We start from the raw sequence: 25,132 nt of genomic DNA, 5'->3' as shown, positions 1-25,132 counted from the left end.
AGATAAGAGAGTTCTATATATCAGCAAACAAGCTATACTATTGGGATCACTTATGGACAGTGCCCTGCAGATATATTTTTAAGTCTTCAGTAGAGTGATAGTATTTCTTAATAACCCATAGGCCTCCCTAGTTCTGGATTCCATAGCCTCTAGCTCAACCAGTCTCCAAGAGACTATGACACCTCACCTTGTAGAAAGATTGTACACTCAGAAAATGTCAGGGTCTCTTCAAGATCTCCCCAGACCCTGAGGGCAGCTAGGTGGCACAGTGAATAGAACACTGGCCCTGGAGTCAGGAGGACCTGAGTTCAAAACTGGCCTCAGACACTTCATCACTGCCTAGCTGTATGACCTTGGGCAAGTCATATTAACCCCATTGCCATAAATAAAATTAAATTAAAAAAAAGATCTCCCCAGACACAACTCTTTTTTAATGGAGATGTCCTTATTATGCAAAGAGAACAGAACTAGAGAATAACTTTCTCCCTTTCCTATAGAGACAGGAGATGAGGATGTGGTGGCAGGTATGTCGTATAGGGCTCCATCTAAGCAGTTCCTCAGTTCCCCCTTGCATACTTCTAGCTACATCCCTGACAGCAGGTTTGGATCACCAATAGCAGGAAATAATGGTGGGGCTCTCCTTGGCTGAGTTCACCATGGGCCTTCTCCTATCCCTTTTCTTCCTGTAGAACCGGTTTATTTATGATGGGATACTAAAAGATTCCCACAGCTACCAAAATGCCCGGTTTGGCTCCTCCATCTCCTCAGTCCGAGATCTCAACCAGGACTCCTACAATGACATCGTGGTGGGAGCTCCCCTGGAGAATGACCACCAGGGAGTCATCTACATCTTTCATGGCTTCCAGAACAACATCATGAAGAGGTATAAGCAGGTAAAGCTTCCCCAACCTGAGCAGCACCTCTCCTGAGCCCCAAACAACCTCTAACCTAGGTTTGCAGGGAATACCAGCACTCTACCCAGCCTGCTTGCCTTCTGTTAGCCAGAAGGCACATTCCATTTTATTCCTGATTTTTTTCCACCTAATACTCACCTCAACTCAAAATGAAAAGACTATATTCTTTTTCTCTTTTTCACTACATGCAAGTAGGAGGGTAGCTCTTGTGTAAGACTGGACTTAATTATCAAACATCTCCTAACAAATATAGTTTACTGGCAGTGATTAAGCAGGATATTCAGTCATAGGGGTTTTTAACTTAACAAGGGTTTCTGAACTCTTTTTAAAAATATTAAAAAAAAAAGGGGGGGGCGGCTAGGTGGCACAGTGGATAGAGCACCGGCCTTGGAGTCAGGAGTACCTGGGTTCAAATCCAGCCTCAGATAGTTAATAATTACCTAGCTGTGTGACCTTGGGCAAACCACTTAACCCCCATTGCCTTGAAAAATCTAAAAAAAATATTAAAAAAAACTTTACCAACAGCATTTCAAGATAATTGCCTTCTTTTATAATACTATATGCTTTACTTTATACATTTTATACATATTTTGTTGAGAAAGGTTCAGGTCTCCCCAGACTATCAAATGGGTCCATGACACACACAAAAAAGCTTAAAAACTGCTGAGATGATAATGAGAACAATGACAACAATAGCAACAAGAGTGTTTTATAATTTGCAATGTGATTTCCATATTATCTTTTTTGATCCTCATAACAACTTTGTGAAGTGTTACTATTTATCCTCCATTTACAGATGAAGAAGGGCAGCTAAGTAATTCAGTGGCTAGAGCTTTAGGCTCATATCAAATCCAGACTAAGACACTTATTAACTCTGTGACTTTGGGCAAGTCAGTTTGCCTCAGTTTCCTCAACTGTAAAATGAGCTGAAGAATGAAATTGCAAATTACTCCAGTTTTTGTGCCCAAAACATGGAATCACAAAGAGTTGGACATGACTGAACAATAACAGTTGAGGAAATTGAAGCTGAGAGAGGTGTCCAGTCTTCCTGATTCCAAATCCAGTGCTTTATCTATTGTGGTAACCTAGCTGCCTAAGTCCTCAAACAAACTTAAAATTTTTTAACCAATCTCTGCTTATTTTAGTGAAAAAAAAAGGAAAGAGATGAAAGATAGGCTATTATCTCGGTTTAGGGAAATCTTAGCCTAGGATTTAGTTGGAGCCCAAGTTCCAGTCCTGATTCTGCCACAAATTCATATATGTGACCATAAGCAAATCACTTCTACTTCTTGTCATGTAAATGAAAACTTTTTTGCTTACAAGGGAGGGTAGAAAACTGCTGTTTGTAGAGAAAGTCACAATAATATTCAGTTCTCCTGCCTCCAGTGGGCAACACAATGAAGAATCCATGCTCAGGTCAAAGACCTAGAGACCCTTAGGGCTACCCTGATACTTTATTTGAGTCAAGGCACAACTAGGAAATCAATAGGAAACTTCCATGTTCTCTATAGGACCAGAAAATGGAGGTATTTTCTAATTATCTCCTAAGGAAAGAGGAATTCAGGGCAGGGATATCAGAACAGGTTACCATTCTATCAAAAGGCTAAACAGAGAGGCTGGAGATTAACAAGAGATATAATAATTCCTGCCCTTCTATTCCAATGCTTCCAAAGGCCTAGAAGTGACTCTAGGTTCCTGAAAGTTGATCAGCAGCATGGGCAAATCCTACCAAGCTGGAGAGGAATTATGTAGAAGCCCAACAAAAGGTGTCTGTCATTGAACAACTGACCACTAGCTGAAGAATTTACCTAAGCACAGAAGTATTGTGATCTTCATTAGTAAAGGGTCTGGCCACATTAATGAAGTCCTATATCCCTGAAATAGTGTGGTGATTCCTGCCTAGCTTATAAGAGACAATAGCATTGGGAGTACTTTGGTTAAAAGGTAAAAGTTCTTAGAAAAATGAAGAGATAGGAAGTAAACCTGTGAATACATTGGTAGAGGGAATTTCTTTTTTTTTAATTAAAAATTTTATTTATTTTGAGTTTTACATTTTCCCCTAATCTTACTTTCCTCCCCCCATCCCCCATAGAAGGCAATTTGTCAGTCTTTACATTGTTTCCATGGTATACATTGATCCAAATTGAGTGTGATGTGAGAGAAATCATATCCTTAAGGAAGAAACATAAAGTATAAGAGAAAGCAAGATCAGACAATAAGATATCAGGTTCTTTTTCCCTAAATTTAAAGTAATAGTCCTTGGTCTTTGTTCAAACTCCATAGTTCTTTCTCTGGATACAGATGGTATTCTCCATTGCAGACAGGCCAAAATTGTCCCTGATTGTTGTGCTGATGGAATGAGCAAGTCCAGCAAGGTTGATCATCACCCCCATGTTGCTGTTAGGGTTTACAGTGTTTTTCTGGTTCTGCTCATCTCACTCAGCATCAGTTCATGCAAATCCCTCTAGGCTTCCCTGAATTCCCATCCCTCCTGGTTTCTAATAGAACAACAGTGTTCCATGACATACATATACCACACTTTGCTACGCCATTCCCCAATTGAAGGACATTTACTTGATTTCTAATCCTTTGCCACCACAAACAGGGCTGCTATGAATATTTTTGTACAAGTGATGTTTTTACCCTTTTTTTCATCATCTCTTCAGGGTACAGACCAGTAGTGGTACTGCTGGATCAAAAGGTTTGCACATTTTTATTGCCCTTTGGGCGTAGTTCCAAATTTCTCTCCAAAAAATTTGGATGAGTTCACAGCTCCACCAACAATGTAATAGTGTCCCAGATTTCTAGAGGGAATTTCTCGAGCAACTCAAGTCATCATCAGCTCTGTAACTTACAGTATTGGAGAAGGTTAAATAGAGCAGAGATGTCAACATGCACCCCCCACAATGGGGTCCACAATACTCCCCAGAACCATTAAATCAGATTAAAATACAATCAGGAAATTTTTAATTACTAAAAAATAAAATAAAACATAGATAATATTTCATTTCAAAACTAAGTGAATATATGCCTGGAGAGATCTTCCAGAATAATGAATATGAACAATTATTGACTCCTATTTCTATCTGAGTTTTGACCCAGAGCTTTGAGAAGTTATTTGTTTTATGATCTTGGAGTCATATAGCCAAGCTGGACTTGAACCTAGACTTTCCTGATTTCAATGCCTATATTCTATCCACTACCTCGTGCTGACTTAGACAAATGAAAAGGATTATCGGTACTTATTTTTTTTATTATAACACATACTCTTCAATGTATAACTAGAATGTAAAAATCTTCCCAAAAGTTATTTGAGTCTATTTTCAGGAAGGCAAGTTAACCAAACATCTTTAAAACTAAATATATTTAAATTTATTATATAATTTTTAATGCAAGCTATATATAGTAGAGATTCATATTATCATGTGCAGTTCACTTTTCTGTACTCCTGTGTATCTGGAAATGCTCATGTTTGATAATATTGTTCAAATACAGAATAAGAAAAATAGTATCTCACCAAGCAAATTGACAAAAATGACAGAAGATGGTAATCATCTACATTAGAGGGTTATAAAAAAAAACAGACACACCAAAATGCTGTTGGTGGAGCTGTGAATTGTTCAACTCTTCTGGAAAGTCATTTGAAATTACACTTAAAATGTCCATTTCTTTGTCACTACGATTCCATTACAAGGTATAAACCTTAAGTTTGTAAAAGAAAGTATTCTTTGGTATATGTAGAAGTATCTACATATACCAAAACATTTATAGCAGCACTTTTTAGCAAAGAACTGGGATCAGCAGATGCCCATTCACTAGATAATGGCTGGACAACTATTGTATATGAATGGCATAGAATGTTACTATGCCATAAAAAGCAATAAATATGAACAATTCAGAGAAACATGGTAAGACTTATATGAATTGATGCAAAGTAAAGTAGGCAGAAAAATTATTTTAAAAACATGTATCCTGAGCCATATGAGAAGAGACTTCTCTCTGCTGAGAAGGATGCATACAAAGGATTACATGGTAAATATCCTAAATGTCATAGACTCCTCACATATCATCTGAATGGATTAGGACTCATATCCTCAATCTATGGATTTTTTTTTTAGACAATGAATGTTAATGACTGTTTTGTTCTAGCCATGACAGATTAGTCAAAATTCTGAAGTGAACAATTTTTGCATTAATTTCTCTAAGATGCTTCTTTATTCCTAATTCTATAACACCTTACCAGATGCTTAGTACCCTTATGCTACCACCTGGGCCTGCTGTGGCCTTTGGGTAGTACTTTTCCTTAACTTTTTTCCCTACATCAAAGCTGACTTGTGTTCCATCTCACTAGAATTGTGTTCTTTTATGGTGAAGAAACAATCTAAGGAGTTAATACATATTAAATGGGGACAAATGATTACATGATTCCTTACCTAGACAATAATATAATTTTATCAAATGATACCTTCTAAAAATACTGCCTCAATTCTTGAACTCATAATCTTTGGTTCCCTTAGGTAGTATGGCAAAATTATGGATTCCTTCTCAGAAAATTGTTTTTAAATGAATAAAATACATGAGCTTATAAAAGAAACTGATTCTCTTGAAAGATGGATATAATTTTTTCCCCATCCAAATTTACAAAGCCCCTGAAATCAATGCATTCCTTGGTGATCAGTGGACCTTAAACTTAAGATTTAACCCAAATGAGTTACATTAATGGTAGAAATTTTCAGCATTCAATGAAGCTTTGGAGAAAAATATATTTGACCTTGGGAGGTGAGGGTATCTTCCTAGCCTCAAATTACATTACATACATAGGGATTTTCCCAGTTCCAGCTCTCCCAATTTCCCTGCACCTGAAGATAGATAAGCCCAGTTTTCTCTTTCTCACCTTACAGAGAATTGCCTCCTCAGAGCTGGCCCCAGGTCTCCAGTATTTTGGCTGTAGCATCCATGGGCAACTGGACCTCAATGAAGATGGACTCATTGACCTGGCAGTGGGATCCCTTGGTGGTGCTGTAATCTTATGGTGGGTCATCCCTGCTTTTTGAGGATTCCGGTTTCATCTGAAGATTCTGAGGGACTTGGACACAGGGGGAGGGGGGGAAGGGAAGAAGGGGCTTCACCTAGATTTCCAGAGAGGATGGTGCTGCTAGTAGCTGACATTCACTAATTTTAAAAATATGTATTAACACAGCATCTTAAATATTAATATCATTGTTACTAATAATAATTTTATTATTTATGACATTAATATCAATTAGTTAATATTATTAATACAAAAATGTTATGCCAAATTATAGGAAATATACCAAGATTAAAAAAGTCATATTCACTGTTCTCAGGAGATTTATAATCTAGTAGGAAAAAAGATGTATAGAAAAAATTTGAATATAGGAAACCAATTATCTTGTATCCTTGAGGCACCCTCAAATATGATAGGTACATGCATAGTAAGCAGTTTGTCTTGTGTTCAGTACCCTCTCTCATACATATATACACATATATCTATAGGCAGGCAGAATAGTGAATAAGAAAGAGTATGGGTCTTGAAATTAGGTATTCTGAATGTTAATCCTCTGCCTGTTACCTAAATGTCCTTGAAAAGGTTGTTTAACTAACCTCTCCAGGCCTCTGATCCTCATCACTAAAATGAGGGATTTGGAGTATATGACCTCTGAAGATCTTTCTAGCTCTATAATCATATATCCTCAAATTATGGGTAGATCATGGAAAATTAATTGTCATGACCATGAAATTTCTGAGTTTGTTCCTTGATGCATTTCCAGGTCAACTCCTTCAGGATCTGGAGAGATATCCAAACCCCAATATAATTTTTGTTCCCACTTAACTCCATCTCCTCTTTCCCACAGCCCCACTTTCTCGATCAGTGGGCTACAGCTTTCTCTTCACTACTCCTCTCTAGGTCCCGGAGTGTGGTCCAGATCAATGCCAGCATCTACTTTGAGCCATCCAAGATCAACATCTTCCACAAGGACTGCAAGCGTAATGGCAGGGATTCAACCTGCATGGTGGCCTCCCTCTGTTTCCTGCCCATCTTCCTCTCCCCTCATTTCCAAACTGCAACTGTAGGTGAGCACCTCTCTCCTCCTTCATTTTCTCCCCTTTTTCCTCAGTCCCTCTTTTCCTATTCTATTTCTATTGGAAATTTGTGTTCTTTTTTAATGTGTTTATTGAAGTTATACCCTCCCACAGACTATTTTTTTCTAATTCTAATTCCTTTTAGAAACCAGTGGTTTTTACATATTCTAAGAAGAAAGATCAGGAATTACCCAACAGTGATTGGAGAGGTTACACTCAATCATATGTTATTGACAGGTTATTTAGACTGAAAACTAAAGATGCCATACGGCAAAGATGCCATCAAGTCAGAATAGGTAGATGAGGACTCCAGGGAGACCAGGCTAAAGTCAGGAAGTTGGTAGCTCTCAGAGCTTTAGGAAATAGGAGGTCTGTCAAAAAGGGAGAGAAGTGTCAGGCCTCCTGAATAATAATAATAATAATAATAATAGTAATAATATCTGAATGGTGTCTATTATGAGCTAGGCACTTTGATAAGTGCTTTATTATTTCATTTGATATTCACAACAACCCTGAGAGGTAAGTATTATTATTAATCCCATTTAAAAAAAGAAGGAACTGAGGCAAGTAGAGGTCACTGCCCAGGGACTTGCCCAGGGACACAAAGTTAATAAGAGTCTGAGGGCAGATATGTTCTAGGAGCTTTCTGATTCCAAGTCTAGAATTCTATCTATTGTATCACCTAGCTGTCAGAAAATATAAATTAGTGAGATTCTCTTAATAATTTTCCTTTGACCTGACTTTGATCTACTTGATCTTCTTGAATCTAATGAAAGAGATGGGTAGATGAGATAAGATGAGAAGAGAAATAGCATTTGAGGTAGATGGATGCTACTTTTTTTTGCAAAGGTTTTTGGTTCAAACCTGCCCAACTATCCCAGTAATTCAGATAAGCCCTGGATAAGCCAATAAAAGTTCAGGATGAATTAGGAAGGTTTGTGACCACTGAAACCTGAAGTAGAAACAATATTAGACCAAGTAGTAATTACAAATAATTAAAAGTTAGTGAATAAGGCACTTATTTATACCTAGAAGTTTACATGTCTTTAAAACTTTTTGCTTTCGGGGCAGCTAGGTGGTACAGGGGAAAGTGCACCAGCCCTGGAGTCAGGAGGACCTGAGTTCAAATCCAGCCTCGAACAATTAATAATTACCTAGCTGTGTAGCCTTGGGCAAGTCAACTTAACTTCATTGCCATAAAAAAACTTTTTGCTTTAAATTCTGTAGTAGTCTTTTAAATATAGTAACTAATATATTAGTAATTGTTGATGCAGTTTTTCCTAATGAAATCTCATTTTTAATGGGAAAAACATAATTGAAAAAGACAAGCTTTGGTTCAGATAAATGTTAAGACCAAAGGGCCATGGTAACCTTTCTAAATTGGAGCTATAATGCATTTTTAAAAAAAACCAACAATGCAACTTTAAAGAGCTACTATAGTAGTCTTTTTCCTTACAAGATTCTTCCCCTTCTTCCCTTTCATTCCTTCCAATCTCTCTCCCTCCTCTTCTTTCTTTCTTTCTTTCTTTCTTGTTCTCCTTCCCTTATTCTTTTACACCTTTTCCTTTCTTCTTCACATGCTCTCTTCCCAGTTCTTTTTTCCCTTTATCCCATCCTCAAACCCTTCCCTACTTAAATTAGGAGATAGGCACTCCTAATTCAGGGTGAGAGGGGAAGTGTGTTCTTCTCAGTCCAACTGAAAAGGCTTCATTGAGGAAGTGGGATTTTTTAAAAGAGCTGTTTAAAGGGTAGGAAATAATCCACTTAGGAACAGAATGTAGGGGTGACTAGGTGGCACAGTGGATAGAGCACTGGCCCTGGAGTCAGGTGTACCTGAGTTCAAATCCAGTCTCAGACACTTCATAAATGCCTAGCTGTGTGACCTTGGGCAAGCCACTTAACCCCATTTGCCTTAGCAAAAAACTTTTCAAAAAAAAAAAAGGAACAGAATGTGGTTCTGCCTTCTTACTACTCTGTGCATGCCCACTTTCTCTAGGCATCAAGTACAATGCCACTATCGATGAGCGGCGATACACACCACGAGCCCACCTGGATGAGAATGCAGACAAATACACACACAGGACAGCTCTGCTCTCTGCTGGCCAAGAGTACTGTGACCGCATCAACTTCCACGTGCTGGTAAGACTGGCCCTGGGGCTTGGCTTGGTTTGGTCCAAAGTATCCATCATGGTGGATGTGGAGCACATGGCCTTTCCCAGTGACCATGGCAGGGCTGCTCTTGGTTGTTCAGTCAGTATAATAATGTAGACAGTTGTAGCTTGGATCTATTCTAGAGCACATCTTAGAGCTAAAAGAATTCTCTAAGACCAACTAGCTCAAAGCTTTTAACTGTTTTAGGTGTCCTGGGCCCCTGCATAAATGCATAAAATACATAGGAATGCAAGGAAACCAAATATATCGAAATATGTATACATATTTGCATATGAGTATATATATATATATATATAAATATCCATATTTAAAATTCATGGACCCTCCCCCATTAGTTCTAACCCAATTTATTACTTTAGTTTTAATTTCATTCAATCCAATACATATTTAATTAAGTTCCTGCTAAATGTCAATCACATTGCTAGGTGATGGGGATATAAAAACAAGGAACAGTCCCTGTCCTCAAGGAGGATATATTCTCTAGAAGCATTCTAAGTGTCTCAGAATTATAAAAGATCAAATGAACATATCCTTCATCCCACAGACAACCAAAAATCCTTGTCAAAAATACTATCAAAAATTGGTGGGACAGCTAGGTGGCATAGTAGATAAAGCACCAGCTCTGGAGTCAGGAGTACCTGGGTTCAAATCTGGTCTCAGACACTTAATAATTACCTAGCTGTGTAGCCTTGGGCAAGCCACTTAACCCCATTTGCCTTGCAAAAAAAAATAGGTCATACAATCTTGGTTTGAAAACCTCCTCAGGCATCTCATGGCCCTCTTGGACAGATCTGATTTTTTTAAATCTCCTCTTTTTCTTCTTCCCCTGCTTCCCCCCATTACTCCTAGTTTTCCCCTCTAGAGTCAAGCAGACTATCTCATAGATGACATTTTTCAGATACTTAAAGACAACTATCCTATCCCCCATATATACACACATACACATACACACACACATACACACACACACACACACACACACACACACACACACACATACACCACATATATCTTTGATATGTTCTCTAGTTCCTGTCACTAACTTCTGTTCCTAGTCCACCTTCTTGAAATGCTTATGATCCTAAATCATAGTGCTAGAGAGCAAGATACAATGTTCCAGATCCATTCTGACCAAAGCAGGGTAGGTTGGTTCTATCACCTCCCTCTTTTTCTTTATCACTGGTGTCAAATTCAAATAAAACAGTCAATTGTACATAAAGATCACTGCAGGCGTATATTGACTTGGAAAACCAGTTTGTTCCAAAATGTTTACCGTGACATAGATATTAACATTATCTATGCTCTACTATATTTTTATTTACCTTATTGCACATTCTCAATTACATTTTAATCTGGTTCCAGTATATTTAAAAGTGCTGGAAGAAATGCTACAGGAGAGTTATGCCTCTCAAAAGTAGTCATTAGCTTTGGGGGGCTGCTTTCTCACTCTCCTGACGTTGTTGTTGTCATCATTGAAGTTCATTCTTCTTGTTTCTAGAAGAGAACCAATGACATCAGGAGAGTGACGTCTGTTGACTTATTTTAAATTTAGGAACTAATTAATCCCTCAAATCTTTTTTGTCACACCATGCCTAGCAACTTAAAAAATCAACTTGTGAAGTTGATTTTGGGGTATACATCAGCCTTTCCTTTCTCTACCACCCACTCTGTTCATATTCCCTCATACCACAGGTCTGACACTATGTCTCTCCCCTGCTCAAATACTTTCCATTTGTTCCCTACTGAATCTAGTATAAAAAGTAAATTCTCCATCCACAGCCTAAAAGTCCTCCATAGTCTGGCTCCAACCTATTTTTCCAATCTTTCGTTTCCCCTCACACCAAACTAAACTATTAAGTGCTCCCTGAACCTGACTTTCCATCTTCCAACTCCATGCCTCCCAGAGGATTTCCATGCCTAGAATACACTCCTTTTATCTCCATGTCTTTTCTTTAAGACTCAATTCAAGTGCTATTTTCTCTAATAGGGCCTTGGTGCCTCCTCCTTGATGGTGTTCTCTCCCTTAACTTGTCTCATATATGTTACACAGAGTGTTCCAAAAACCTTAATACAGTTTTAAGGTATTAATAGTTTAAAACTGGGGCAGCTAGGTGGCACATTGGATAAAGCACTGGCCCTGGAGACAGGAAGACCTGAGTTCAAATTTGACCTCAGCCACTTAAATAATTAACCTAGCTGTGTGACCTTGGGCAAGTCACTTAATTCCATTGCCTTCCCCCCCAAAAAAAAATTTAAAACTGCATTAAGACTTTTGGGTCACCCTGTGTTCTTTGCTGTTGCTGCTGGGTCATTTCAGTCATGTCTGATTACTTGTGACCCCATTTGGAGTTTTCTTGGCAAAGACACTGGAATGGTTAGTGGTTTTGCCATTTCTTTCTCCAGTTCATTTTACCAATGAGAAGCTAAGGATTAAGTGACTTACCCAGGGTCACAAAGTTAATGGGTGAGACCAGATTTGAACTCTGATCTCTCTGACTGGACAGAATGTAAATTCTTTGAAGGTTGGGATGGTCTAAATCATAAGCATCAAACTTAGAGAGTGCCAACTCAAAACTTCTGAATAGGGTTGTAACCAAATTAAAATGCAATTAGGAGAGACTTCTAGGTAGTCTAGTGGATAAAGCACAGGCCACAGAGTCAGGAAGATCTGAGTTCAAAACCAGCCTCCAACACTTGACCTTCACTTGCTGTGTGACTCTAGGCACCCACTTAACTCTGATTGTCTCACAAAAAAAGATGTAATTGAGAAATGTCTGAAAAATTAATAAAGATACAACACAGATAAATAAGATTCTTTTCCTACTTTAAACTGTGGGTGGTCTGCAAGGATCAGTTTCTATTTAAGTTTGATACCACTCAAAGAATCTCTAAGATCCCCAGTGGAATTCATAATAATGACACATCCCTGTCATTCAAAATCACTAGCAGTCATATTATCTATATCGATCATCTCACCAGATATCTGGGACTGTTTGTGTCCCTCCTCAACATACGGTCCCCACTCCTATGCCCCAGAATGTTCTTCTCTCCTGGGGACCCCATACAGAGTTTAGAACATTGCCATTCAAATATATAGAATCTGATCAGTTTCCCACAAAATACTGTCCCCCTAAACTGCAAGGAAGTATGCTATAACCCAGAACCCAGAAAATTTCTCTGACTTGATACAAAGACAGCCTCATGCTGGCTCCCTCACCTCAAATCCCCACTTCTCTGTCCAGACTTTGGGGCTTCTAACCCCAAGACATGCCTTTACTTAGCAAACTGACTCAGTAACACTCTGCCTCTGCTTCTGTCTGTAGGTGTGTATCTCTCTTGTCTCTACCTCTGTCTATCTGTCTTTTTCTCCCACCTCCCTTCCTCTCTCTCCTTCTCTGTCTCTCCTCCCTCCCTCTCTTCCTTCCTCTCAGTGCCATGATCCTTTCCCTCCCACTGATCAATGACCCCAGAAGCTTTCCCTGACAGGAACCATTAAATGTCTTCTCACCCCTGCTTCCTCCCTAGGACACAGCAGACTATGTGAAGCCAGTGACATTCTCAGTGGAGTATGCCTTAGATGATCCTGACAATGGACCCATCCTAGATGATGGTTGGCCTACCACCTTCAGAGTCTCGGTAAGTCACAACCAGAAACAACTGTTACTTCTGCTGCCCATTCAGCAAAACTCCAGGACCAGAGCATTTGCAATACATAGAATAATATAATGAGGACCAGTCTATCATTTTCTTCCTCTCCAGAAAAATCCCCCAAACAATACACTCCAACAGTACCATCTTCTACCTTCCTCTTGCAACCTATCTACAACCTGATCTGTCAGGTGGATTCTTATAAGTCCCTTAAGACAAAGGATCAGGTCTTCTCTGACATCATCCATAGCATGGATGGTGCTGGTCATACAAGATTATCTCAAATCAACATATGGTTTATAGAATGTATCTGATGAAACAACCTTGGAGTCATTTGAACCAGATGGACCACTTCATTCTACAAATTAAGCAACTAAGGTCCAGAGATATAAGAAATTTGTCCAAGTTTAGAGAAAAAATAAGTAGCTGAGTTGGGATAGACCCTAGGTCTCCTGCTTATTGAATGATGAAATCCTGAGACTTCAACTCACTTGTTTTCCCCTAGCTTCCCAATAGGCAAAGGTCACACTTCTCTCAAGCAAAATATTCTGAAAAGAATTTAATTCTATCACAATAACCCAGGGTTAGCATTATAAACATTTATATCTCCAGGGGCTGATTATCTTTCTGCCAAATGGTTCCAAACAGCTGTATTTTGGGCCTAGATTTTAATAGTTTTTTTATCTCTTTCCCAGCCAATCAGATATCAATCATTACTGTTACTATGGCTACCCCCTAGAAGTTTCCCCCTCCCCTTCCAAGCTGCTGGCTCTATTCTGTTGTAGACTAGGCAATCAGGTTTCTAAGCCTGGTTATAATTTTGTGTAAATTAAGAGAAAAAGGGCTCTGAATGAAGGTCTAAAGGGCTATTTCAGGAGTGAATCATGCAGATATTAATGAGTACCCCCCTCACTACCACTTCCAAAGCCCAGAACACAAATTTCATCACATCTCTTTGACTTCTTAAATCCTTCATTCTCAATTATATTTCAAATAGTGTGGATGCACAGATGCACAGTAAGTGAAGTCTAGATGTGAATGATATAAAGTGAATTATTACCTTATTAATTATGACTACTTTATTGTGAATAATGATTTAAAGTAAATGATTATTATTGGTGGTGGTGTTGCTACTTTAATACCACCTGAGTGCAAAGAAGAGGGAAGTGAATCATGAGCTCAAAATTTAGGTTTCTTAAAGAAGTGACATGTTGATGATTAACATGAATTTATGTTTAGGATGGTTATACATGTATAGCTTCTATTAGATTGCTTTCTAGGGGGAGGGGAGCAAAGGGGGAGAAAAACGTTAAACTCAAAACCTTGCAAAAAATGATTGTTGAAAACTATCATTGTATATATTTGGAAAAGTAAAAATATTTTTAATTTTTAAATTTTACTTTAAAATATTCTTTAAAGTGACATGTTTTGAAGGAGAAAGGAAATCTACTTCAAGCAAAAGTCTAGGCAAAGGCATTAAAGATAGAAAAAGCAAATGATACTTAGGAAACAAGCAGCAAGTTAACATGTCAAGTTATTGATTTTGAAGAGAATATGTGAGTGAGTCAAGGGAAAGGACACTGATAAAGGATCTCAATACCAGATAAGGAAATTGAATGAACAGAAGTTTAAGTTATGGACTAGGGGAGCTGCCCATGGCTCCCTTCCCCATGCCATGCTCTTCCCTGATTCAGGTACCCTTCTGGAATGGCTGCAATGAGGACGAACACTGTGTGCCTGACTTATTCCTAGATGCCCAGAGTGACATTCCTACCGCCATGTGAGTAGATCCCCCCAGAGCAGGGCTTTCCTGCTGCTTTCACAATATCTGTCAGCAATTTTTTTAATTTTTTTAAAATTTTTTTAAAATTTAAAAAAAAGATTACATTAAGGGCAGCTAGGTGGCGCAGTGGATAGAGCACTGGCTCTGGAGTCAGGAGTACCTGAGTTCAAATCTGGCCTCAGACACTTAATAATTACCTAGCTGTGTGGCCTTGGGCAAGCCACTTAACCCCATTGCATTGCAAAAGCTAAAAAAATAAAGAAATAAATATATAAATAAAATAAAAAATAAAATAAAACACAATTTCTGTCAGCAGTTTAAGGATCCTTTCTCTTCTTCTCGGTGGGTAGAGCTCAATTCCCTAGATTTACCCCTCATCTTCCTCTTCCATCTGTTCATTCTTTCATTCATTCATATATTTGATTTTTTTTCCAACCAGTCATTATTGACTGTCTACTGCATGCTCAGTCAAAGGATCATAACTTTCTAGTTAAAAGGGGGTCTTAAAGATTTGAGTCCCACACACTTATTTTAGGGACAAGGAAACTGAGACTCAAAGAAAAATACCTTGACCAGTCACATGGTTGGTAAGTAGCTGAGTTTCAGCAAAAGCAGAGCCTAGTTGAAGAAATGAAACAGTTGTTTTGCTCTGTTGATAATGGGAGTTTCCTGAGAAGTATGGTTTTCCTAGTTAGAAGGCTTGTCAGTTGGGGGAGCTTCATCGCTTGTGGTTCTCAACTCTCACAATCCTTCAGTTTCTCCTTCTGCTTGGTAAGACATGCTTCCAAGAAGCCCCTTCTGCCATTTTGGGATAATGGGTTTTTGTTGTTTGTCCTTCATTTTCAAGGAGAACCATGACATCAGGGAAGGAGTGATGCTATGATATGCAAGTGAATTGGATTTGAGTTGGGGGGAGGGGGTGCTGTGCAAAGTCATCAGCTTCACTTTGTCCTCCAGAGTCATCTGGGTCCAGTGGCCAGATATGGATTGGTTTGACTAGGGATGGTCCTGGGCACAGTAATATAAGGTGGTGTTTGTGTCCAATGCAATGGTATTGGAGTTCAGGGAAGGGAAAAGTCATTGAAGGCTGAAGGGACTCTAGAAGGCTTCATAAAGGAAGTGGCTATGAGTTGGACCTTGAAAGATGGATTCTTCCTCTTCTTTCTCCTCTCTCTTCTTACTCTCTCTTCCCTTAAGAATAAAGGAGGGGCAACTTGGTGGCACAGTGGATAGAGCACCAGCACTGATATCAAGAGGACCTGAATTCAAATCCAGCCTCATACACTTAGTAATTACCTAGTTCTGTGACCTTGGGCAAGTCACTTAACCTCACTTCCTTGAAAAAAAAAAAGAAAGAAAGAAATTAAAAATAAAGAAATTACTTTCACCTAGTGGCTCATGGCAGGGCTTTGGCATTCCTCCCACAATTATGACTAAGAGGGAGGAACCACATATGTGCCCTTCCACTAGGTTAACCTAGTAACTCCAAGTCACCAAGGTAGACTCCCTCACAGCCCACCACACTACTAATCCCTTTGCACACCCTCCTCTGTCATTCCCTGACCCTCACCACCCACACTCCCACACTTCATCCTGATGCTTTGGTTTTCTTTCAGGGAATATTGCAACAGAGTCCTGAGAAAGACCCAACCGGAGTGCTCTTCTTACACCTTGTCCTTTGATACGTCCATTTTCATCATAGAGAGCACTCGGCGGCGGGTGGCAGTGGAGGCTATCCTGGAGAACAGGGGAGAGAATGCCTACAACACAATTCTAAACATTTCATACTCAAGGAATCTGCAATTTGCTAGCTTGATTCAGAAGGTAAGACCCTGATCTCCCGTCAAAACTTGGGGAAACTGCAGAAGGCCAGAGTCAAGTGCCCTCCCTGGAGTAAAATTAAGAGTTTACAAATCCTACTCTCACCCATAGGTATATAGGAATGTAAATAATAATAATAACAATAATAATAAGTAATAAAATAATATAATATAATCATATATTATAATAAAAAGAAATAATGTAATAATATGGTATTTATGTTTATTACAAAGTACTCTAATATTATCATTTGTGATATATAATTATTATATATATATATGTGTGTGCATATATATATATATATATATATATATATATATATATATATATATCATTAAGAGACAGCACGGAGAAAGAACTAAGAGTCTGAATACCCCCATGGAAGTTTAGCCATGTTAAGGGCATATTATTGATAATTCTCTTCAGTCCCCCCAAAAAGGACTCATAATGATTTAGGGTCCCCTTTGCTTATAGACCCCAAGGTCTATACCTACCAATCTTAAGGAAGAATTAACTGTGGGTCCCCCCCCCAAAAAAAAACCCTGTAACCAATGAAATAACCATTATTCCATAGTCTCTCACCAACTTATGGCAGATTAAGAGTATATTGGGGGGATAGGGGGAAGTCTGGTCCTAAGACTCAAGAAATCATTTAGTCTGGCACTGCCATAGTAACTACACCAGAACTTAACATTAAAAGAACTTAGGAGCTTTTTAGGGGTGAATTAATCAAATGTTTGGCCAAATATGGCAGGTTAATTTTTAAGCTGATCATTCTATATGACCCATGAATGATGTTATAAATATCCAAATGACCCTCGGCAGAAAAAAAAAAAAGATTCCCCACTCTCCATAGAGCACGAGCCAGAGGTTGCAGCCTTCTTTCTTTTGGTCTCCTCTTTAGTCCTCATTTTTAGTCCAGATTTTAAGTTGCTACTTGAATGAGGACAGTGACTACAGCCAGACTAATATGCCCTTTCCTCTTAGGCTCCTGACATTCTAGGGCATCAGGATTAAGAACATCTCTCCCTAGGCAAGGCATCGACCCTAAAATACAAGCATGCCAAGCTAAGAGGCATCATGGTGGGGAGAGGCACTGAATCACAGGTTCCCTGCCTACCTGAGGATTCTGGAACTGTTTGGGAAGTTACCCTCCCATGCCCTCCCCCCAGCCCCAGACTTGCCTGACTCCTGTTAAAAGCACAACTAAGTGTTTTTCCTAGGGTAAGAGACCCCCTAGAGTTCTGTTCCTACAGCAAAAAAAAAAAAAAAAAAAAAAAAAAAACCCTTTAGAACTGAGTATGGGCAAAGAGAAGTGAGAAACAAGTTATCCAGATGGTCCAGGTGTCCAGACACAGAGCAGGTGGTTTGCAGAGCCTAAGGTTTTACTCAGCACATTTAAGAGATCAGATTTTATTCCCAAACTGGGGCCCCAGAATGGAGAGATTGAGGGGACTGAGTTTCAGTTTAACTAGGATTTTCACAGTTGAGTTATAATTCACCCAGGAATAAAGAGACTTCTAATGAAAAATGAGCCCCCTTGGCTACAACTTTAATATTAGTCTGTATAACACATGTTCATGAAAATGAATATGTATACATCATCATAAAATGCACATGTATACATATGTACCTTGCATGTTACACAAAATTTGCACAAAAATGCTTTGTAATATATAGTATATGCTATGTATTATGTAAAATATAAATAATGCAATATAGTATTATTATGATTATGATTCTTACATACTCACATAGCTCTTATTAGTTAACACCAAATCATCAGGGCAGGCTGCATACCTGGGCAGTATTCTGCTTCTGAAAGTCTGTGAATCAAAGATCCTTTCCCAGAGTCCATTCCAGCATCCACATCAGTCCTGAGTACCTGGCTAAGGTAGAGAGCACCTACTAGCCCTAGCAGCCAGTCAGTCCCTAGAACAGAGGTCAGTGGGGTCAGGAAACCCCATTAAGAGAGTTAGATTTGAAGTCATTCTGAATCTGAATTCCACTTACTCCCTGAGTGAATGGATCTCAGTTTTCTAATCTATAAAAGAAGAAACTGGATTGGATGACTTCTAAGGTCCCTTTTCATTTAGAATCTATGGAGCATTCAGGAAAAAAGACTCATGATTGTTGACTTCACAAGCTAGAGTTGAACATCACAGCATCCTGTTGGGGAAAACCTTAATTTCTGTGACACAACTTTAACATTAATCTGCTACGCATATGTATGTATTTCCACATAGTCCAATGGACCTACATTTTCTCAGGTCCTTTCTTGACACCTTGTTGCTGATGATTTTAATCCAGCTTTTGTATTTCCAGCATCCCTGTTTCAGTTTTTCTTCTGGTTTGTCTTTGTCTTTTACAACTCCCAGGATGTTGGGGGGGGGGGTTAATAATAATTTATTTTTATTTTTCAAGTGATAATTTTTGCTTATTAATGCATCTCTCCTACCACCCCTTCCCTATACTACACACACACACACACATAGACACACACACACACACACACACACACACACACACCACACACTCACATATACACAAATTTTTAACCTGAAAAATTAATCCCTCAATATCTTCCTCACAGTGAACAAAAAAAAATTTTAAACTGAAAAACAAATAGTTGGATACTTATCTATATAATGTGTCAAAATAAGTTCCCATATTAGACACATCCAAAACTATGCCTCTTTCTTCTTTTTAAGTTCACTGCTTCTCTGTATGGAGGTAAGAGGTGTGTTTGCCCATCATTCTTTTAAACTCATGGTTTATCACTGTGCATTAATCAGAGCTCTGAAGTCTTTCAAACTTGATTTCTCCATAATGTTATTATCATTATAAAAACTGCTCTAATTCTGCTCCCTTGCAGGTGATACAAGTCTTCCCAGTCTCCTCTAAAATTGTTCATTTCATCATTTATTGTGACACAATAATTCTATTATGTTCACATGCCACAATTTATTTAGTTATTCCCTAAAAAGAGGTGACATCTCTTTAGTTTCTTTTTTTTTTGTTTTTGGATAGCACAAAAAGAGCTACTATAAGCCTTTTTTGTGCATACAGAATAGATTCTTTCTTTATTTGAAGTGGTATAGCTGAGTCAAAGAGTAACCTTCTATGCATAACTCTAAATTACTTTCCAGAATGACTGAGGGAAGGGCTGTGCTGGTAAATTATTAAATATTTAGAAAGAACAATGCACGCAGGACAACTGGGTTTAAAAGTTTAACCTGAATTGTTAACATTTTCTTCATCACATGAGTCTAGATAATCAACAAACAGTAAGTAAAACCCTGATTTGTAGCATTTTTGAACAATAAATCTTCTTGCTAAAATTTTAAGGTTTGGCCTGGCTCTGGCAGATCCATGATTCAGGGTTATAGTAGGAAAGACAAGCTTGACTCACTGTGGCTTTCTTTTCACAACAGATAGGGATGTACTAGTTACACACCCCATCCTCCCTCCACCTGGCTCCCTTGTCATCTTGCATCTGGGTCCATTGGACCCGGGGGACACTGCCCCAGCCCCTGGGAGTTTCTAGTTTGATGGGAAGATAAGAGTCCCCAACATTAGAACTTCCAGATTACTAAGGAGACTTCTGGTCTAAGGGGCTAACACACATCATGTGAAAATGGTCTAAAAATTAAGTTATGCATCAAGAAGAGCAAATAAATTCCAAGTGCTCAAATAATGTTTTGTCCTTAATTTTCAAAGAAAACCATGACACCAGGGAGTTGATACCATAACAAGCACACAAATTGGATTTGAGTGAGGGGTTGCTGTGCTAAATCATCAATCTCACCTTCTCCAGAGCCATCTGGTCCAGTGGCCAGATATGAATCTGGATGACTGGAGATGGCCCTGAATGCAAGGAATCAGAGTTAAGTGACTTGCACTGAAACTATTTTTGTAAAATTCTTCCATTTCTATTTTTAAAGAGCTGATAAGGAAAAGTCTGAAAATGAACTGAGGTCCCCAACCACACAACTAGTGACTTCATAACCACCATAATGATAAGACAATAAAAGATAACATTTATATAACAATTCGAGGTTTGCAAAATGTTTACAAATATCATATCATTTTATCTTCATAACAACCCAGGGACATAGATACTATTATTATTATAATTTTACACATGAGGAAACTGAGGCAGGCAGTGGCTAAGTATCACAAGATTTGAACTTGGGTTTCCCTGACTCCATGACTGGCACTCTATCCACTGTACCACAGTAGACTTTCCTCTTCCTACCCCAATTCCAATCTTTTCCCAAGCCCAATACAGGTGTGTTTCAAGGCCCAACATAGATGAGGGAACTAAGGCAAAGGGAGTTTAAGTGACTTGCCCAAGGACAGGATCAGAACTAGAACCCAGACTTCTTGAATCCCTTGGTCAGTCAGTCTTTCTATTGAAGCAACTAGATGGAGTCACAGATAGAGTGTGTTGGGTTTGAGATTTGGAAGACATGAGTTACAGTTGAGTGAGGGGGGCTGTGCTAAGTCACCAGCCTCACTTTCTCCTCTGGAGCCATCTGGGTCCAGTGGCCAGATAGGAATCAGGACAACTGGAGATGCTCCTGGTTAAGAAGCAATATGATAAAACATATTTAGATATTTACTAGTTGTGTGACTCCAAGTAAATCACAACTTCTGTCTGCCTCAGTTTCCTCAGCTGTGAAATGGGAACAACACCTGCCTCACTGCACTGCTATGAGGATAAATATTTGTAAAGTTCCTAGTTCCCCTCACTCCTTTCCTCATAATGATAAGCTTTACACATAGACACTGCTTCTTGAGGATAACGCAGAAGGTTTGTCATCAGTAGACATCAGCCTTCAGACCACCTGCCAGAAATTTGACTAACTCCTGAATATTTCAACCAGGAGGGAAATGAATTCACTTTTCTAATCAACTCCCCCTTGACAGGTCCCACCCCAGGCAAATTAGCTCACTTTCCAAGAGGGATCTCATTAATTGAAAAACCCCTAAATCTCATCTTGGTCCATCCTTCCCCATTAATAGCAGAACTGCTTACAAAGAGTAAGCAAGGAAATGGGTTAGAGTTTTTCTTCTAATCCTTCTGAATTAAAGATGAGAAAGCACTCTAAATATCAGAAAAGCCACAATGTGAAAGGACAAGGAACCCTGGGTGGTGTTCCTTGGACATAAGCACCTGGTCAGTCACAGGCAGACCCTATCTCTTTCATTTCTGGTTCCCAAACTCAGATCACATTTCATGTCTCTCTAGATGTCTCCCTTGGCAATCTCCCACATCCTCGAGGACTGTGCTCCAACTCACGTCAAAACAGAATCAATCACCTTAGCTTGACAGAGGGGAACCTTACACACCTCCATCATGTCCCATGCCCCAAGCCCCACCAGTCAGGCTAGACAGAAGGGCTCTCATCCCAGGGATCCACATCAGGGATTCAGTCCCAACTGAAAAAAGAAGAAAAGACTAAGATCAGAGTTTGATTCTTTTCTCCCCATATTACTTCCTTCCCCTCCACCACAGGATGACTCCGATGGAAGCATTGAATGCATAAATGAGGAGAGAAGGATCAACAAGAAAATCTGCAATGTCAGCTATCCATTTTTCAAAGCAAAGGCCAAGGTAAGAAGTTGGGGGTGGGGGAAGAGGAAAGGGGAAAAGCTGGGGAATGAAAGAGGGCAGGGAGGTGACCAAAGAGCAGACAGCCAAAGATTATGGGTGAGGAGAGAGTGCTTTTATAGGCTTTAGAATCATTAGATCATATAGGAAATTTTCAGAAAACCAAAGTATCAGCGCCTTGGAGCCAGTCACTAAGTATAGGCATTATGCAAAAGCACTGAAAATACAAAGGAAAAAAAGGCAGAAAATTCCCTGTCCTTAAGGAGTTCACAGTCTAATGAGGAGGTGGGAGAAGAGAGACAATTGAAAATAACTATATACAAACAAGCTATATACCTGGTAAAATGCAGATGGTCAACATCTAGTTGGCTAGTCTCATCCTTGGGAAAGCTAGGACCTTGGGTCAGATCACTACTATTTTATCCCTCTCCACAACAAGACGGTCCCCTTAGACACAAACCTCAACCTCAAAGAGAAATCCCCTTTTCATCCCTAACCTCAATTCTTCCAATAGGTCCCACCCTTCTTTTCCCAGACTTGGGAATCAATCAGCCAAATTCCACAAGGTCAATTAATAGGCAACGAAGTCTGAAATCTTTTATTCTTAAATCATCCCCTATATCTCCCAGTCCCCTCCCCAAACTGCATGCTGGCCCATGAAAGACCCTTGGGGAGGTTCCTTAACACTTTCAGACTCCCATAAGCATCTCTTAGGAAGGCATCAGGATGAACCCAGGGGTAAAAGAGAATATTTCATTAATCCAAATAAATGGGTTGTGCATGGGAATAATAAAGAAGGAGAAAAGGAAGAAGGCAACAGCTTGGACTCATAATACTGCCTTATTAAAAAAAAAAAGAGCCAGGAGGGAAAGAAATTATAGCTGTCTGAGCTGTGTGCATTTGAGGGTGGAGAAGAGGGATAAAGGAGATGGAAGGTTCAGAAGGAAAAAGCCAGTAGAGGAGAAGACATTTGTCACCCAGGCACAGGATCATGGAGATGGAGCCTAGAGAGTTTTCAATGGAACTATCTGGAAAAATAGAGCTGGGCACCAGGGCCATGATATCTAGTTCTGCAGTTCCTATCTTCACCAAATTCTAAAACATCTCTGGGGAGGTGGGTTAGAAGGAAGATAGAATGGAATTATCACCATGTAGTCTGAAGTCTAGGGCAGCCAGTGAGTTTAAGTGGTTATAGTTCCAGACTGAAATCAGGAAGACCTGAGTTCAAATTCAGCCCTAGACACTTCCTAGCTGTGTGACCTTGGGCAAGTCGGACCTATGTTGCTCCTCTTCAAAATGAAAAGGATTGGACCAAAATATCTCTGAGGACTTTTCCAGGTCCACAATCTATGATCTGTGGATGATTTCACCTTGAAGGGCTTCTTCCTCTATAAAATGAGGAGGGAGGGGGCAACTAAGTGATGCAATGGATAGAGAACTGGCCCTGGAGTCAGCAGTACCTGAGTTCAAATCCGGCCTCAGACACTTAATAATTACCTAGCTGTGTGACCCTGGGCAAGTCACTTAACCCCATTGCCTTGCAAAAACAAAAAATAAATAAAATGAGGAGGGATAGAGTAAATAAACTCTCAGATTTTTCTAGCTCTGAAATTCCATGATTCTATGATATTCCCCTATCCCAAACCTCATGAAGCCCAAACAGACATTCCAAAGTCAATTTTTCTACTTGTTTTTCTCTGCTCTTAAAAGAAGGAAAAAAGGGGAAGAATCAGTCAAGACAGCCTCCTCCCCCCCAAGAAGCTGTTTTCTTTGGCTCTTTAGGCATCACACTGGCAGCCGCCCAAGATACCCTGGTGACATCTCAGCCCATTCTTTCTCCTTGTCCACCACATTCCCAGCCAGCTAGGATGCACAGCTGGAACAGCAGAGCAAGGGTTAGACCCAGCCCCAAGGGGAGGGGAAGTTGGGAGCCAGGATGGACCATGGCAGCTCTGGTGGGCCTTCAATCCCAGCCAAGAGCCTCAGGGACTCCCCAGCTTCCTTAACAAACTTTTTTCCCCCTCTTTCTCCAGGGAGCTTTTCGCCTGGATTTTGAGTTCAGCAAGTCGGTTTTTCTTCAGAATATGGAGATCCTCCTGACAGTCGGCAGGTCAGGGGCCGTGCTCCACTTTTCCTAAGTTCTTTCTGCTCACCCCAGATCTCCAGCACTCTTCACTATTTATTTACCTGCACTCACTCCAGGTAGTAGGCATGGGGTACATGCATTACCTCCAGAGTGCTTGCCTCAAAGAAATTCTTTAGGGGAGGTGGTCTGAGTACTATCTACCTCATTTTCCAGGAGAAGACACACGGGTTCAGAGAAGGTCAGTGATTCTGGATGACCCATGCTAGGAATAAATGGAAGAGTTTAATCCAAATCTCTTTCTACTGCACCATACTGCACAGAACAGACATATTCTGCTTGTCCACAAAGTCTTGACCATCCATATAAGGAGGCAAAACAGATATGTAAACCCCCCCCAAAAAAAAATGTACTGTGATGATGACAACTTTTGTAGTATACCGGAAAGTGTTTTAACAACCAACTTTCTGTGAACACACTTTAATCTATAAACTAGGTAATCAAAAAAATAATAAACCAACCTGGTTTCCAAGGTATAAATGCTCACAATGAAAATTTAATCTTAGGACATAGTATAAGCTGCCTCCCCAACACCTCTGTTAAAAAAAAAACTGTTGAGTAATAAAAATTATAGGACTGTATAGGCTAAGCTAAAAATAAAAGACTGCTAAGAAAAGTTGAATTTTGAATCATAGGGGCCTCATGTTCTCCATCAATGAAGTACAAAAAATCCAATGATGAACATGTATCTGAGGGAACAAGCTTTTCTGCTATGCTTCCTTTTGTTTTCTTATCACTACAACAGAAACCTGATAAAAAGTCAATTGATGTCAGTGGGTAAGACGTGTGTGTCTATGTGTGTGTGTGTGTGTGTCTGTGTGTTGGGCTAAGGGTGCTATATCCAGTTTTTCCTGTTTTTGAAGGCTATAGCCTGACCTAATGTATGTCCACAATGTCAATAGACTCTATAAAAACACAACTGTGGGAAA

General features: G+C 39.4%; 1 protein-coding gene across 1 annotated transcript in view; it reads left to right on the top strand.

Annotated features, from left to right (window-relative positions):
* The window catches only part of ITGA11 (integrin subunit alpha 11), a 218,526-nt gene that overhangs the window by 157,536 nt on the left and 35,858 nt on the right, over positions 1-25,132 (top strand). The window contains exons 14-22 of the mRNA XM_074234488.1: positions 690-893; positions 5,816-5,946; positions 6,844-7,010; positions 9,016-9,158; positions 12,717-12,827; positions 14,534-14,619; positions 16,239-16,446; positions 21,965-22,063; positions 24,094-24,170. Of these exons, the coding sequence (XP_074090589.1) occupies positions 690-893; positions 5,816-5,946; positions 6,844-7,010; positions 9,016-9,158; positions 12,717-12,827; positions 14,534-14,619; positions 16,239-16,446; positions 21,965-22,063; positions 24,094-24,170 (1,226 nt within the window). The remainder of the gene's footprint in view (positions 1-689; positions 894-5,815; positions 5,947-6,843; positions 7,011-9,015; positions 9,159-12,716; positions 12,828-14,533; positions 14,620-16,238; positions 16,447-21,964; positions 22,064-24,093; positions 24,171-25,132) is intronic.

Source organism: Macrotis lagotis, chromosome 4 (genome assembly GCF_037893015.1).
Source record: "Macrotis lagotis isolate mMagLag1 chromosome 4, bilby.v1.9.chrom.fasta, whole genome shotgun sequence".
Classification (NCBI taxonomy): domain Eukaryota; kingdom Metazoa; phylum Chordata; class Mammalia; order Peramelemorphia; family Peramelidae; genus Macrotis; species Macrotis lagotis.
This window is presented reverse-complemented; position numbering and strand designations above follow the sequence as displayed.